This window comes from Pangasianodon hypophthalmus, chromosome 11 (genome assembly GCF_027358585.1).
Source record: "Pangasianodon hypophthalmus isolate fPanHyp1 chromosome 11, fPanHyp1.pri, whole genome shotgun sequence".
NCBI lineage: Eukaryota > Metazoa > Chordata > Actinopteri > Siluriformes > Pangasiidae > Pangasianodon > Pangasianodon hypophthalmus.
In genome coordinates, this window is record NC_069720.1 from 7371208 (window position 1) to 7388254 (window position 17047).

Consider the following 17047-nt stretch of genomic DNA (forward strand, 5'->3'; position numbering starts at 1 on the left):
CTCTCTCTCTTAAAAAAAAAAAATACAGCTTGTCATTTTACCGAGAAACCATAAATCGTAAGTCCTGGGAAACTTTGACTGTTAGAAAGCACTTATATCTGAGACTCCTTTCATAAATGTTAAATAAAGATCTCAAAAAAACATCATCACATTCACAACACTGCATTTTAATTTGTTAAAACACGTTTTTACATTCCGTTCATCATTATTCTTAGATTTTTATGGAGCCATACCCGCCATACATGTCCCTGTGCATGAGACATGGAAGAGAAATTCTTTACACATTTACCATAATGCACAAGTAGAAATATGACACAAAAGCTGTTGGATGGAAAAGCTGCCTCATACACACATGAGTACAACTACACGTCTGCATAAAAAGCACAACAAACACTTTGGAGTGTCTAGATTCATTACGGCCTAATCTCTTAGACTTCTCGAAAGCTCATTCTGGCTGTTCACTCATTTTGAAATGGAAATGATCGTATAAAAAGAGGAGTTCTGAGATATAAGTTAGGGCTCCACTGACCTTTGGCTAATGAGGGCCCGCTAGAGTCATTTACATGTTATGCTCATTTGTTAGTCGAGTGGTGTCTAGTGCTAGTCGAGTGATACAACAGGAAAGAACTTATCTTAAATCTGTCTGCTTAGAGAAAAAACTTGATATACAATTCACTTTGTTGTATAAGTCTCTTTGAGGTACCAGGAATTTTGTTTTACATAAAACAAATAAAAGCACACGTCCAGCCTGCAGCTGGTGTAGTCTAGTTTAGTGTTTGTCCTGTTAGTGTTACTGTAGTTCAGCATTATTTTTTCCTGAGCTGAAACCTTTGCTCTTTACTCCTTATGAAAAAAGTCATTACCTAGTATAGCACATTTTCAAACTATCCAGAATTCACAGCAGATCCACAGCATAGCCATAAACTGCCATATATACGTGCACTCCAGTTTATACCCTGGTTGGCTTGATCATGGTCTAAAATGTGGGATAAATCAGCACCTGTATGCTGAGCTTGATGTAAGTCACATCGTCTAAAAACGATTAAATTGTGCTGTGATGGCAGTGCCGTAAACAGAAATTCAATTCAGTGGGATTAAGAAATATACAAAATAAAATCATGATTGTTTTGTCCTCATCTGTCCAATTAAACTGCTAAGTGTGACACACTCACACGCATTTAAGATGGATGTCAGACAACAGCAGGAAGCTGTTAAGGCACAATCTACTGTCAAACAATCTTTCCATATTAATAACATTGCCATGAAATATATTTATGACACTGAAAAAGATTAAGATAACATGTTAATAACAGGGGGAAATTACACCTTATATATTATAAATCTTGATCTACTTTTCTTACAATACAATGTACTGATATTGCAATGGTTTGATTTATTGTCATTATAAGTATTACAAATGTATTAAAATGTAATATTTTATTTGTGTTAATATCACTGTATGAAGCCTGTATCGAGATCTGTCTCGTATAGTGGCTTTAGTGTATCGTCTAGTGTATGCCTAGTAGGGATGTATTCATACCAGTTTTTTCAGACAGAGTATGAGCAAATAGTCTTTGGTACTTGTTTTGTAAGCAATTCGGGGCATCATGGAGATGTGTTTATGTTGGTAGCTGTCATTTCCTGCTAGCAATGAACTCTCTATTTTGCACCTGTCATTGCTGTTTAAACAGTATCTTTAATAGAAAAGTGGCCAACCTGAGAGCGCTAAGCAGTATCAGCGAGTGTGTTCATAAAAAAAAAAGAAAAGAAAAAAAGAGAAAGAACTGCACCTTGCTCTCTCAAGCAAAGCAAAACACCCTGGCAAAAGGAAGCGTCTCAGTACTCAGTGCTCGCAGAATAGAAGTGCTCTTATGCGCAACAGTTTCTCTGCACACTTGCGTCACTGTTTCATGCTCAAATACCTTTGTGTGTGTGTGTGTGTGCAAATTACGGCACCCTGCACTCTTTTTTAATAGCCATGCTTGCCCTCATGCTCTCTACTGAATGAGTAAATGAGCATGATATTGGACTCAATACCAGGATCAGTATCAATGCATCCCTAATTTATATCCTCCATAAACTAATCACTAATGGTTAAGCATTAAAATATAATTGTTCATTCAGTCATGTTATCTAGATCAGAAGGAATTTTACGTAGCTTGCCATTTCCAAATTTTAGTTGAACACTCTTGCCATAGATACTGATTTACCGTCCAAGTCACAGCACCTACTACAGGACTAAACAAGTGTCAGCAACAATTAGTCTGGAAAGATGTGGTACTATACAATCAGCGGGAGGTAATAAGTACAAGTTTGCACACATGAGGAATGAAAGTAAACACATGAGATGAGAGAGGGAGCGAGAGAGAGAGAGAGAGAGAGAGTGAGCGAGAAAGAGAAAGAAACCTGTTGGAGCAGGTACACACACCCACAAAAGTGAAAAACAAACTTGTGCTGAGGCTGGAATGCTCATTAGAAGAGCAGAGAGTTAGTCACACCTGGAGCAACAATGCCGCACATATCGCACTGCTCTGGCAGAGGGAGGTCCTTAACATCACTACCACATGATTCAACCCCACATGACATGCCTACATACATACAACTCATACAACTGTGCTGTGTGTGGTCACTTTTATTGTTACTGTCAGTTTCACTTTGTTTTTATTCAATAATTTAGTTAATGACATTTCATTTCCTTTTGTCTTGTGCGTTATGTGACTCATCTTTTTCTTCACATTATTGCCATTATTAATTTTACTTACGGCTGGCTTGACTGCATGCTTGCTACTCTGTTATGCCTGGGCCACACGACAAGATTTAACATCCTAACTGATGTTAAAAATGTAGGAGACACTAGATACAGCTCCAGAATTAATGCTCCTTTCTCTGTCTTTCTCCCGTGTACACATAATCAGTTGCATGATATATTGTAACTTATGTAAGGACTAAAATACAACGTGGTGTGCTGTTATAAGAAAATAATTAATGACAGGATGAGTCAATGCAGCTCAACACAAAGAGGAGCTACTCTTAGCACCCCAAAGTGGATTATTTTCCTATAACAGCACAATCTGAAGTGTTTTATTCCCCTTATGACGCAGCAATTTACCAACCCTTACAATTTTTTATAGTTACAACTTTTATAGTTATGATTAACGTTGTGGAACGTTGTGAAACAAGTTAGTTCCTGAGATCACTTACGATAGAACAGCTATAAACAGTCATTACCTCAGTAACCTCTCTTTTTTCCTCTCTCTCTTGAGGTTAGTAAGAAAAAAGAAAGCAGCTTGTTATGTTACCGAGAAACCATAAAATGCACACTCCTCTAACCTGAAGACTTTGACAGAATGACAGAAAACGTAAAGTTACAGCTTGTTACCTGTTACAAAGCACTGTTACAATGGAATTTCCTTCCATAAATGTTTGTTTAACATCTCCTTAAAGAAAACTTCAACATATGAATGATCACATGTCTTTCTTTGTTAAGTAACAGCATGTTTTTCAATTCATTTATTAGCATGTGGCGCATCCACCATACAGGTCAGTGTGAACTAGCCGTAACTATAGAAATGATAACATCAGAAAGCGCACACTAAAATTATTTCAATTACAGCCAGAACTACTGTCAGATCTACTGTTATAGACAATTAATCAACACCTCCTGACCAGTCAGAATTGAGAATTCAGCACCACTATAGTGTAAAAAATATTTTGTATTTTTAATATTTGTAGACATCCACACGATATATGATGCACATCACACATATATAATTTTGCTGAGGTTTTCTAACAAAGCAAATAACAGGTTCAGAGATTTTTGCAAAGCATTTGAAAATTAAATGAAAGAAAACTGGGAGCATATTCTTAGTAAAAAAAAAAAAAATCAGCTATTTTTTTACAGTGAGTAACAAAGAAGTTATAAAAGCACTGACAATAGATGAAAATAATGATAAAAAATTGCTGTTATATACTTTATTTTTGTCAAAGTTAAATAAAAAAATAAAGGTTTTTAATTTTTCTTCCTCATTTTGGTCACCTGCCACTTCCCACCCTCCAGCCAGCTCTTCCCATCATACAACAGTTACCAAATGGGAAGGGTGAAAGCTAACATGTGCTTCCTCAAAAACATGTGAACCCAGCCCACCACACAACTGCTGCTCCTGCTGTGTCACAGGGCAGTGTAACACACTCGGAGTCGAAGCGCTATCTGCCCTCTTCCACATACATGTTCGGCTAGTGTCTCTGTGATCGACAGGGGAGAGAGAGCACGTCATCACTCCCACCTACGCCAATTTGCTCTCTTGGCTTCTCTCTTGGAACTTGCGATTTTTCGACGATAGCACGAACGATTTTCTGTTGCGCCACTCGAGACCTCTTGACAGATTTTTGTAATAAAGTGTCAGTACTTTTTTCTGGCACTTTGCCAACAAACCTAACAGTGAAAATGTATATCTTGCAACACGGCTACTTTCATTCACTAAGTTCTAATGACTATTTCAGCAAGGCCTGACTGAGGTTTTAAGTCTAAGGAGATGAGAGTGGTTTTAGACTACGTCACTGTGCTATTTCTGAATTCACCTCAGCTTTCTGTCCTGCATCACTCGTCTTCCTTCTCTCTCTCTCTAACTGGAGGAGGAATAACCTGCTCATAATGGGATCAGACTTGTCTCTGTAATGCTTGGGCCATACCGTTGATGATTTTCCTATAAGAGCACACTCCACTGTCTTTTATTCCTTACATATCACGATGTATCATGTAAGTGATTATGGGCACACATGTACTCGAGAGAAAGACAGTGAAAGAGTGAGGGGGAGAGAAGGAGAGAAAGAGGCAGTGCAGTGCAGGAGGATGAGTCACCACAGAGACCAGAGACCATCCTCTGCTGCAGAGTCAATCCTAGAACTCCCTGCGAATATCTACATGCAAAAAACACACATGGTAAAGCATAACACGACACGCTGGTGGATTTTAATGCTGTGCTTCAGCGCTATGATGCTAATGATGTCACCTCTGACCAAAATCCATCTCTTTAGTCATCATAGCACAACAATCACTAATACACAGTCAGCTTTAACATTATTTGGCATATAAAAACCATTATACTGTGGAGAACACAGAGCTCTCGGAAGAACAGCTGCTGGAATCATTTCTGAGTTATGAGTGATTAAGTGGCTTATTTCACACAGAATGAGAAAATCTAAGGCACCCCCCTGCCAGAGCAAACTGCTCGTGTGGGCCGGAGGGTGGGGGTTAAAATGTGCTCGCCTTCTAAAGACACCGTATCTCTCGTGCACACACAGCCCTGTTAAAAGGCATGAGAAACTCGATGGCTATGAGAGCAATCACACACACACAAAAATGGAGAAAGCAGCCAGAGGGGGAAATGAGTAGATATGAACCTAGCAGCCCATTTCTTGCTGTCAACACCATCTCTCTGGAATTTGTCACGTTTAAAAAAAACAAGTGTCACCCAATCTAGCCATGAGTGAGATGGATGAAAACAAAGCTTGCACGACCATCAAACAATTTCCACTTGTAACTATAGCTGCTCCTTCCATCCTGGAGTTAAAAAAAAAAAAAAAAAAAAAATGACTTTAGGCTTTTCAGGATCAGTGATGCACAAAAAAGTGGCGCTACACATCATTAATTCAGAGTTGAATAAATATCTGGTCTGAATGTCAGATCATCACGTATAGATCACACAGAAATGATGTGAAGATGCAGAAGATTGCTGATGACTAAAGGCATAAAACACACTTACTGGGAACTTCAGTGTAAGCTCAAATGCTCCCTACAGGGCAGTAATTCAACATCTATGACAAGCTATGGAGTTAAATTATCACTAATCTGATAGTGTAGTGGTATCAGACCTGAAACACTGGTTCGGTATCAGTGCAGAGATGCCACTTGTCGATCCCACCCTCTGGCATCTTTTATGTCACAAACACACCAGACATGTATAAACATGGAACACAATGATATTAAAGCAGCAACTGTCACACCTGTAACGTCTCACATGCATCATTTAAAGGAAGCTTGCAGAAAGTCACCTCAGTTACTAAGAAAATATCATTATTGGACCAGAACAGAATATCACCTGGACTGGTAGTCAGACCTTTAGATAGTATCATCATACTGAGAATGAAAAATGGGATCTATCAGTGGCATAGCTAAGAATAAATTTCAAGGGCGATGAGGAAATACACTACAGTTCCTTTGATTGGGTGAATGTCAGAAAGCGGTCAAAGCGGTGGTGGTGTTCAGAATTGTCATGCCATATTAATAATGTTAACAGGCGTATGAAATCATATACCTTACGACAGTTCTACAGAAAATGATTCCGATAACACGCTCTTATAAAACCAGATGTGTGCTTCTTCCTCTCCTCCTCCAGCAGACCACCAGTATGTCATCAGCTGTCACCTCCATATCCCTACGCTCAGAATGTAGCTAGCAGCTTTCAAACAGAAACAGGAAAAATCCATGATCCTGACTGGTTACTAGTGATTCTCACCATACTACACAGTAACCAAAAAAATGTGATTAAACAAATAAAGGGACTTGATCGTTTGATGTTTGCAGTTGCAAAACACATATACAACCAGCTATGCTTTGCATGTGATGTTAACCACCCATGAATAAACATCTGGAACTAGCATGAAATAGTTCAGCGGGGGTTCAAACCCAAACCACACCCCCACCAACTACACCTCCGGGATCAACGCATTACTAAGCCAAGCTAATAATTTATCTACATTATATATCTTTATTACAGATGATGATGACATCCCGTTAGCTATCTGAACTGTGTATTGCATGGTTTGGTGTGTTTCGATGGTTAGATAATAGGGATGCACAACACCTTTTTTTTTTCCAGTCTGAGTACAACTACATGTTTTTAGTACTCGTTAATATGGATACCATCATGGAACATTTTAATTGGATGTGTTGATGTTGGTTGCTGCGTGTGGTGCAAGCAATGAACTCCTCAATCTGAGTTTTATGTTTAAGCTGTCATAGAGTTTAAACAGTAACTTTAATAAAGAGTGCAAGAACAGACACCAGAGAGTGAGTAAGTGCAAGGTGCCGTGAATTGCACCTTGACTTGTGAGCAAAGAATACACCCTGGGGAATTAGGGGAATGGAAATGTGTGTATCTCAGTGCTCAGTGCTCGCAGAGCTGAACTGCTCTCTCACAGTTTCTCTGCACGCTTGCCAATACCTTTGTGTGCGTGCAATTCGTGGCACCTTGCACTCATTTTTAATGATTGTGCTTGCTCATATTACTCTGTGCAGGTCAGCCGACCTTGGACTCGATATTAAATATACCGTTTAAATGTTTGGTGAGTAAACACTGTAGATATTTTCACAGAGCACAGTCTGCAACCTGCTTTGTTTGATTGCCATCATTAATCATGTATACATCCAGATCGTGCCGTCGGTTCATCTGGGCAACAATGTACACTTGGCTTAGGTCACGTAGTATCATGTGGAATTGGGAACATCTGTATGAGTAAATGAGCACATTATCAGAGCAATATCCAATACCAGTATCAGTATGAGTGTTGATGCATCCCTATTAGATTATAATCCTGATTCTGGAGATCCCCTGGCAGCCTGGCATGCACTGACACAAATACACCTGTAACACTGCAAAAAAAAATGTTGAAAGCATTGACTGTGCTGAACCACAGTTCCTGAACCGTGGTCCTGAACTGCACTGTGTGTATTAAGATCAACACATTTGTGCATGCAGTGTCATCACAGATCCATCTCACCTCTCATCATAAGTTCTACAGCAAGGCCTAACCTGCAGACTCCAATTCATCCGTGCATTTCATATAAACTTCCTAAGAGCAGTTTTGGGAGTCAAATAACGCGCATTATGCTGGCAAATGTAAACTTCTAGAGCTGTGTCAAGGTGTGCTGCGTTTTTGACGTCATTCCCCAAGCTAATGCTAGCTTAACAGAAAGGTGCTGGTGAGTGCAGGGACAAAAACAAGCACAGAATCACTGCGCAATATATATATATATATATATATATATATATATATATATATATATATATATATATATATATATATATATATACCTAAATAGCCAGGTGAATTACCTGTAATTCGGCCCGTTCCACATCCCACTGTGCTCTCTCCACCTCGAAACGGGCCCATTCGTGCTGCAGAAAGTGCAGAATCCCCGGGATATTATACTGCGCCCTCACCGCCTCTCCGCCTCCGTCGCCCGGCTGCTGAACCGCTTTCGCTCCGCCGGCTAAAGCCGAGTTATTGTTATTGTTAAAGAAGACACCGGGGCCCGCCTGTTCGTCCATGGCCAGGCCGGGAAGGGAGATCCGTTCGCCCAGATTGGCACGACAACTCCGTCTGATGGCTTCTCTCTGTCTCTCACTGTACTTTACAATATCCGCTTTCAGTAAAGCACAGAGGAAAAACAGGCTACCGACAGAGACAGCTCTCTCTACTGGGCAACTCAACTCAAAACCACTAGTGCGTTGGCTAAATCACAAAAAGCTGCCCTGCTCCCTAGATACGCGCACTTTCCCAGACTATGAAATATTAACTTCTACGCCCTACGTAGTGCAACAGTGTCCAACAGCGAGTTGTTTTGGGATTCAGCCGTTATTCTGTGACGTCGCCAGCGAGCTCACGCCCACAAACAGAAGCGTAGGGCGCGCGCGCGCGCACGCTCGCTCTGTCAACATACTACGCTCTGATTGGTTGTCATAAATCACTTCGATCGTAAACATCCAATCGAAGGTGAATGCACTTGTTTGTACGGCAAAGCGTGCGCTGTGCATGATGGGACATGCGGATGGGGACTTTCAAATTTAAACCTGTGTGGTTTTTTTTTTTTTTTTTTTTAGGTCAAAAGTAAACACTTTTTTAGTGCGTATCATTCATTTATATAAACGACAGAAAGGAAAATAAAATGTTTATCATAATAGACTATTATGCAAAAATAATGTTTATTAAAAAATATCAAAAAGTACAAAAAAAAGACATTAAATGACAGCCATTGTATACCAAGAGTATCCAACTAAAATTTGTAAAGGTCCAGTTACATAAAATATGGGGGTTCATTTACAGCACCCAGAAGACTGCTCTGGCAAAGTGTGCATTGCAACAGATACTACAGGCTGTAGTCAGGAACTGTATACCTACACAATGCACAATGCCTGCGTGGGAGTTCTTTCCTCCATTCATCTTCAGTAACTGCTTTGGTCAGGGGGAGGAAACCAAAGAACCTGGAAGAAACTCAGATGGACAAGGGGAGAGTAATCTCAGTAAGCTCAGGATCAAATCAGGGACCCTAGCATTAATCCCATATATGATTTTAATAGCTGCAGGGTAGGTATACCTAATAAAGTGGCCCCTGAGTAGACATTGCATGACATTATTTTATTGGGTATACATGTCAATCTATGTACTGGCAATAGATTTATGCAGTTAGACTACAGCATCATTTTCCAAAATGTAGTCATGAATGATTGGAAGTTATACAACACAATTCTTTTGCACTGAGAATCAAGCCTAGGGAGGAAATTCCTAAACATCATTATAGTGGTGCCAGCGGGATTCAGCCCTTGTTTCATCTCTAAAAAGAGTGATGCAGCATCACTGTATTCCTTTAGTCTGTGTCTGTCTGTCACCTCCTCATAATGTTCCAAAACTTTATTCATGGTAACACTGCCATCAACACCATCATACTCATGCTCTCATAAATCACTTCTACTATGGAGTTCTCATTAACATGGCAGCATGGTGGAACAGTGGGTGGTATCGCCCTCTCACAGCTCCAGTGTCCCTGGCTCAATTCTGAACTCGGGTTACTGCCTGTGTAGAGTTTCACATGTTCTCTCTGTGTCTGCATGGGCTTCCTCTGGGTTCTCTGGTTTCCTCCCACCTACCAAAAGTATGCATGTAGGTGGACTGGCTACTCTAAATTGCACCTAGGTGTGAGTAATTGTGCATGTTTGGGTGAACATGTCTGCGTGTGTACATGGTGTCCTGCAATGGATTAGCATCACATTAAGGGTGTATTCCCACCTCGCTCCCAGTGTTCCCAGGATGGGCTCTGGACCTACTGTGACCCTGACCAGGATAAAGATGAATGAATGATTTCTGGAAAATGGTGTGAAAATGAAGAAAAGCAGCTGTTGCTCTTTTGTTTTTAGGAGCTAACACTGAAATCTGATAGTTATTACTGGGGTTTGTGAATGTTACAAATTCTTCTCTTATTAAACACCATCGTAAGTGTGTTAGCAACGTGTCTCTGTGATGTGAGCACGACACACAATCAATCTTTTCACAGGAATAACAAAACTATATTATTAACCAAGAAATTAGCACCAGAATTGCAAAAACACATCAGAAATATTTCAATATAATCTTTTTAATGCTGTTTGTATTTTTTTTTTTTTTTTTTTTTTTTTGGACATTTACTTCATAAAAGTCTTTGAGAATGAATAACACATTCACCCACACACAACACTCTCAGAAATAAAGAGACCAAACTGTATTATTCCAAACTGTATTATTAGTACCTTTGTATCTTTACCTGTGCAGGTGCCCTCATTTTGCAAGTTGCTTTTGGAGTAAAGCATTAAAAGTGGATCAGTCGTCCTTAAGGTCCAATTATGTACCTGAAATCAAGTCAAGTGGCTTTACTGTCATTTTAACCATATACAACTAGTACAGTACACAGTGAAATATGTGACGTAATATTCAGCAGACAAGCTTATACCATATATGGTCATAGCAGTTATTGGGGTAGCAGCCAGATAGAGAGTATAGTAGTGACAAGAAATTAATTTCATTTCATAGGTATTATGAGATATAGGCTACTAAAGGTACAAAAGTTGTGCCTCAAAAATTAAAAGAACATGGTCAGAGATTCATTTACACGAACTTTAATAATCTCTATTACCATAAACCCAACAACACTGTCGTAACACACACACAAAGCACAAAATACTGTCGTAAACAGTAACATAATTGGGTGCATAAGATTCTTGATGGACCACTCAAGCACCCAGCTATATAATGCTTTTATTTCTGAGACTGAAGCCCTGTTCAGCTTGTTTTTTTCCCCTCATTTTGATCTGCAAATCAGCCAAGCTCATAATCCAGCAGGCAGTGGGGAATGGGAAGGATCAGGCCCAGCAGCTACGTCACCTGATGGGCGCTATTTAATTCGAGTTAGGTGCACTTGATGAGTAATCAGCGCGCGCGCGGATCACAGGCCGTGGGAACCCGGCGCGGAGAGTGGGACATCCTCCACCATGGCTCCGTTTGAGAAAGCCCAGCACCCCAAGCCTTTCAAACAGAGGAAGAGCTTTGGTAACCTGCTTTAATTACGTCTTAAATCGTCTCACATGTTTGTATTCTCTTTCTGACTGGTATTTTATGTAATTTTTGTTCATAAACAGCAACGCGAAAGCAGGAGGTGGCGGGAATCAGGAGCAAATTTCCAACCAAAGTGCCGGTAAGCTCATGAAAATGTCGGCCATTAGAGGCCTCAATGACTCCGAGATTTCCCCTTCTACCTTCACCATGTCTACCAAACTAACTGCTGGTACAACCAAACAGCTTTTCTGCCTTTTACCTGCATGCCATGGGTTTATTATTATTATTATTATTATTATTGTTGTTGTTGTTGTTGTTATTTTGCATTTTTAATTTTTTTAAATCCCCTGGTTAATGTTATGTTGTGTCCAAGCCCCTGTTGTAATAAAGATACCTGACAAAGCTCAGAAAGCTCCACAGTAACCTTATAAACACATTCAGCCACATCAGTGAGTACAGATTTATCACTTTTTAAAAAAATTGTTAAAAATTCTATATCAAATATAAACAAAAACCCAGCTTTTTATTTTTAATTTTTTTGATGGGTGTTTTTTTTTTTTTTTTTTTTTTTTTTTTAGATATTGAACCATATAGTGCTTAACTATAAGCAGAGGAAGATTTTAATTTATCACCCAGATGAGATTGAGTCTGGTTCCTCTTGAGGTTTCTTGCTCATGTTGTCTCGGAGTTTTTCCTTGCCACCGTCGCCTCTGGCTTGCTCGTTAGGGATACATTTACAATTTATTTTGGCTTCATTTAATTTGAATGTATTTATTTCTGTTAAGCTGCTTTGTGGTGATGTCCATAGTTAAAAGCACTATACAAATAAAATTGAATTGAAATTTAAAAAAAAAAAAAAATCTGCATTTGTGGATAAAATGCTTAGCCAATATGATAATGTAATTTATCAAAGCTTCATAGTTCCCACATTTAATATCTGCAAGAGACAAGTTTGCTCAGGATTCTCGGTAGAGGAGTTAGTCTACATAGTGCATTTTGATAAAGTTAGCACTTAGGAACTCATGAGAAGGATGGATATCCACCAATATTTTAGTGAGTCTTTAATTTTGGGGAAAAAACTGGAAATTTTAAATAAGAGGTTCTAATATAAGTTTGCCTCTCAAGAGAGACCTACTTCATTTCTTACAGACCAAAATGGGCAAAAAAAAAAATTAAGAATGTGCCTAATATACCTATTAGAACATATCTCACTTATAAACTCAAGGTATCTGCATGCCATGAATCCTAAATTAGCATTTAGTGTCAAGCTGTAAAGAGTGATGTGATCCTTCAGGTCCAATTTAATGCATTATATTCACATTTTCATGTAAAGGATACATACTAAAGAGTACATCTTTTGTACCAAGATGATACAGCTACACAGTCTCAGATTATTTTAACAAACTGTACATTTCCATGTTGCTGGGGTGGTACCATCAAAGGAACATCATCTGTACCACTTTTGGACCACTAATGTGTTTTTATAATTATTAAAAAAAAAAAGCTTTACTCTAAAAGCTAATTAAAGTTATACCACATGCTCCTTAAAGTACAATTATCTCCCCTTGATGGTACCACATCAGCAACAAGGAAAAGTACAGTTTTGGTACCTTCTTTTATGTCTGAAAGTGTAGGTCTCCAATGTTGTAACTGAAGCCATACACTCCCCGCCCCCTTCCTGGACATCCTAGGTTGCGTATGACTAATCATGAGATAATCTTTAACAGCCTTTGTGGGTCTTGAATCATTTTTTTACAGGTAGGTCAAAAAAGTTCTGATTTTGCTGTAGATCACATTTTAGGATTGATTTTAGTGAAGTGTTTGTGGGCTGCTTTGGTGCTGTGATATTGATAAATATTTTTAAACGGCCCACTTTTTTTTTTTTTTTTTTTTTTTTAAAAGTTAAACATGTTAAAATCTTTAAGATATTTTATAGTTAAATTAATAAGTAAGGCCTGCTTAGTGTCTCACCTATTTTGCAGTAAATCATATATATAAAATGTTTGTTGTATCTAAAATGGACTTTTCATGAGCGCTGTACTTTTGCATATAGTTCAAATACTGTTTTCTTGCAGGTGATCACTGAATATGTTTGAGGGGAAATAATCTCCAAGCCCACATACCCATTGCTTTACTGCCTAGCCTTTTTTTCCCCCTCTCTCTTCCTCTATCTTCATTATTCCTAGTATTCAAACCTTGTATCTAGAAGAAGCAGCCACATACTTTTGTCTGAACATCATAGGTTGGCTATATGATTATTATGCAAGTAATTGTTAGTTTATTAGACTTGTAGGAATATCAAGTATGTGCATTTTTACATGTATATAAAGTTTGTGGGCTACTAATATGAATGTTTATGGTTTAGTTTAGTTTTTTTTAATGTTCAGGTCCAGTATGAATTATTTTTTTTAATAATAGACATTCTGTACTTCAGAAAGATGCATACGGAAGTCACTTGAACCAGGAATGGAAAGTTAGCCTGGTTTTTTTGGTCTCACCTGTTTGTGGAAAATCCTTTATTTTTTTGGTGGTATATCTGAAATGAGTGCTGTACTTTTGCATGTAGTTTAAATACTGTTTTCTTGCAGGTGATTATAGAAAGATATCATCGTGAAAAATACCTTCCGCCGTTGGATAAAACAAAGTTCCTTGTTCCCCAAGAACTCACCATGACACAGTTTGTCACCATCATAAGGTGTGTTCTTTTATTTCTTTGGTAGGCTGTCTTTCTAAGATTTGTCCAACTTTGAGAGTCTTAAATACTTGTAACCTTGGATCTATTAGGATATGAGGCTCCAGTCACCACCCACAGCAGCTTTGGTGTTGTGCCAGTGCTTATGATTAAGGACCTGAGGAATTTGGGTTGTATAAAGGACAGGGTGGCTTTGAGTGTTTCTGTGGGAGTGAGCTAAATTAAGGCCTGTTCCCTTTTACTGAATATGGAAAGTGTTCTGATTCCTTTTTATTTAAAAAAAAAAAAAAATTTCATACAAGAAAGTGAATGATTACATGTTGATAACTAAAAGATTAAAAGATGAATGAAGAGAATGACTGAAGATAGCATTGACCTTTAAAGACTAGCATTAACTAAAATGGTGTAGTTCAAGTACATTAACACCACTTGGCTTAATTTTGTAAGATTAACTTGTTGAGCCAGCTAAATGGAATGGCAGTGTTTTCCCTATTCCCCAAATAAAACCAGCCGACAATCTTCTACAAGGCGTCCCAAAAGTCCCAAAACAGGACTATGTATGCCAGCACCATGTCCTTTGTGCCTTCATCAGTGGATTTCCACTTCTCAGTCGTTCTGCAACACTTCCAGTCTTTTTGAATTTAATAAGTTAGGCAACAGTGTTGTGTGATGTGCTTGTCATGTTTCCTGTTAAAGTCCATCGCAACATTGCGACAGCTTCCTGATCCAGCTATGAGAATGATTTCAATACATTCTTTTGTCAAAGGTATTCTTAAAGGCTATCTGAAAAAAATATACATAAACTAAATATGAGAAATTTTGGGAGACACTTTGCTAAAACGTGTAAATTTCCCCTATGTATGGAGAGTTTTGGGACATCCTGTAGATCAAAGGAGAGAAGTTGTGCAGAGGGAGCACACCTCAGCAGCAGTGGGTTATCACATCAGCTATATCAGAGGAGGCGTAGCTCTAGTATAGTGAGTTTTAAACAGTAGAACAATTTCTCATAGGTTACAAAATAATCAATATTCTTAATTGTACTGAAATGGTGTACAAGCATCTGCATTTCCTTAGTAGGTAATAAGTGTCAAAAGATGGTTCCCTATGTACCAACTAATCAGCACAGAAACACTCACTGATGGAATCATCATATAAAAATAGTGATTAAAGAGATTGCAGAGCAGCAAGGTTCTCTAACTGGTATTCCCATTATTTACTTGCTGTAGCAGCATACTCCTTGAAAAAATTCCAGTCTCCATCCTGTGCAGCTTTCCATTACTTTATCAGCTGAATTGAATTTTGTCTGATGGGCCCTTGGAGGGAAATGGTATCAGATCAATATAACTCTACAGTTTAACTAATGAGCAATAAACATTGAGAGCCAAAGAAGCAATAAATATTTCAAAAATATAACCTCACTGTACTGAGTATGTGCCCTGTTATCCCTTGTGCTGCAAAAAAAATCGACTAGGGATAAGCAGGAGCAAAGAAACCACTTTTGGATTTATTTTGGCCATACATTTTTCTTTTTGTTTTGTTTTTTGTTTTTGTTTTTCTTCAAATTTGAATTTCTGTTGCTTCTTTGAGGTAATTGTGTGTTTGAAATTGAAGGAATCTTGCCTTGCGATTCTGGCATCTTATTGCTTCTCCTTTTCAGAAACCGGATGACGCTCATGCCAAGCCAGGCTTTCTACCTGCTCATCAACAATGCGGGCATCGCCAGCATGTCTCTCACTATGGCACAAGTGTACAAGGACCACAAAGATGAGGATGGCTTTCTCTATATGACCTATGCCTCTCAAGAAATGTTTGGACACTGTGGAAGTGTGTATCAGCTCTCCAGACGATGATCTGAAATGTTGCATTGGGATGAGGGGGTGTTTAAAAACTTTAGGTGAAACACTATTTAAGAATGCTTGTACATAATATTGATTTGTATAGTTTTAAAAATTCTGCATTTTTGTGTGTAATGGGAGTGTGTTTTAATTAACAAAGTAATAAATTGTATCTGTCATTCTTGTGTCGGTCACTAGAGTGCAGCTTTGTCAAACTGAATCTCTAACCACACAAATCTGGTCATTTTCTACTCGCCTGGGCTTGGATTAAAGTATTTTGTGCATTGTTTTTTTTTCCTTTTGTTTTTGGTTTCTTTTTTTTCTTTATTTTTTTTGGTTCAGGTGGTACAGGAACATCTGTGCCCATATTATTCAGCCATCCTGGCAGGTTTATACATGAATAGGCTATTTGTTTGAAACTATATCTCCATATCCTTTTACCATCTTAAATAGCCTAACATTTTTATTGATGGCTCGTTAACTGTTAGTAACTTGGCTTGAATCTGTCAAACAAGAAGTACAGGTTCAGGGCAACAGCCAGACCTGGGGCTTGCAAGGTGTGTGTGTGTAAATTTATTTATTTATTTATTTATTTTTTAATTTTTTTTTTTTTTAATTAAATTCAAAAGTATATTTTCATTATTTTACGATAGTTATGTTTAAACCAAAGCAGAAAAATACTGTTTGTTCTGTATAAAAGCAGACAAAAACTGGACTCCATTTACATTTGGGAATGAAGAGCTTGTCCATGAGAATAGTGGTGATCAATTAATATTTGGGTCGTTTAGACTTACCATAAAGCCATTTTATCTCATCAAATGGAAATGCAGATAGGTCGAAACCAATGTAGACAGGCAATTATGAGTCTCTGATCAGAAGGGTTTAACATATTTCCATGCAAGAAAAAAGTTCAATAGACTCACAGTAGGAATAACAAAAGATACAAGGAGTATTTTTAAAACAAGAGATGTGCAAAACAATCTTAAAACGAGTTTCTTTTACCCTTGGATCATACCACTTACTGAACTGAATAAACTGAATATTAAATTGCATGCTGTGATGCCTCCAGAAATAAAATATTAGATAACAGAAAAGGCAATGAAGTGCCTACACTTCACTCGCATCAAGAAATGCATAAAAATAAGTTAGAAATATG

General features: G+C 38.2%; 2 protein-coding genes across 3 annotated transcripts in view; one reads left to right on the forward strand and one right to left on the reverse strand.

Annotated features, from left to right (window-relative positions):
* Positions 1-8610, reverse strand: part of strn (striatin, calmodulin binding protein) — a 59750-nt gene extending 51140 nt beyond the window's left edge. Inside the window, exon 1 of one of the 2 annotated variants that reach the window (XM_034308645.2) lies at positions 8115-8610. In XM_034308645.2, the coding sequence (XP_034164536.1) occupies positions 8115-8330 (216 nt within the window). In that variant the 5' untranslated portion in view covers positions 8331-8610. The remainder of the gene's footprint in view (positions 1-8114) is intronic. The other variant, XM_026930513.3, reaches the window with a different exon arrangement.
* Positions 8611-11213: 2603 nt separating this feature from the next.
* On the forward strand, positions 11214-16070 carry map1lc3c (microtubule-associated protein 1 light chain 3 gamma). Its single transcript, XM_026930387.3, has 4 exons — positions 11214-11358; positions 11448-11503; positions 13953-14059; positions 15714-16070. Exons 1-4 carry the CDS (start codon positions 11301-11303, stop codon positions 15904-15906), a joined length of 414 nt encoding a protein of 137 aa, XP_026786188.1. The 5' UTR covers positions 11214-11300; the 3' UTR covers positions 15907-16070.
* Positions 16071-17047: the final 977 nt, after the last annotated feature.

Excerpts from the sequence above, each read along its gene's own strand:
- map1lc3c (XM_026930387.3), top strand. The coding sequence starts at position 11,301 with ATGGCTCCGTTTGAGAAAGCCCAGCACCCCAAGCCTTTCAAACAGAGG. Across the intron at positions 11,359-11,447 it reads CAAACAGAGGAAGAGCTTTG|CAACGCGAAAGCAGGAGGTG; the intron begins GTAACCTGCTTT and ends GTTCATAAACAG. Across the intron at positions 14,060-15,713 it reads CAGTTTGTCACCATCATAAG|AAACCGGATGACGCTCATGC; the intron begins GTGTGTTCTTTT and ends TCTCCTTTTCAG.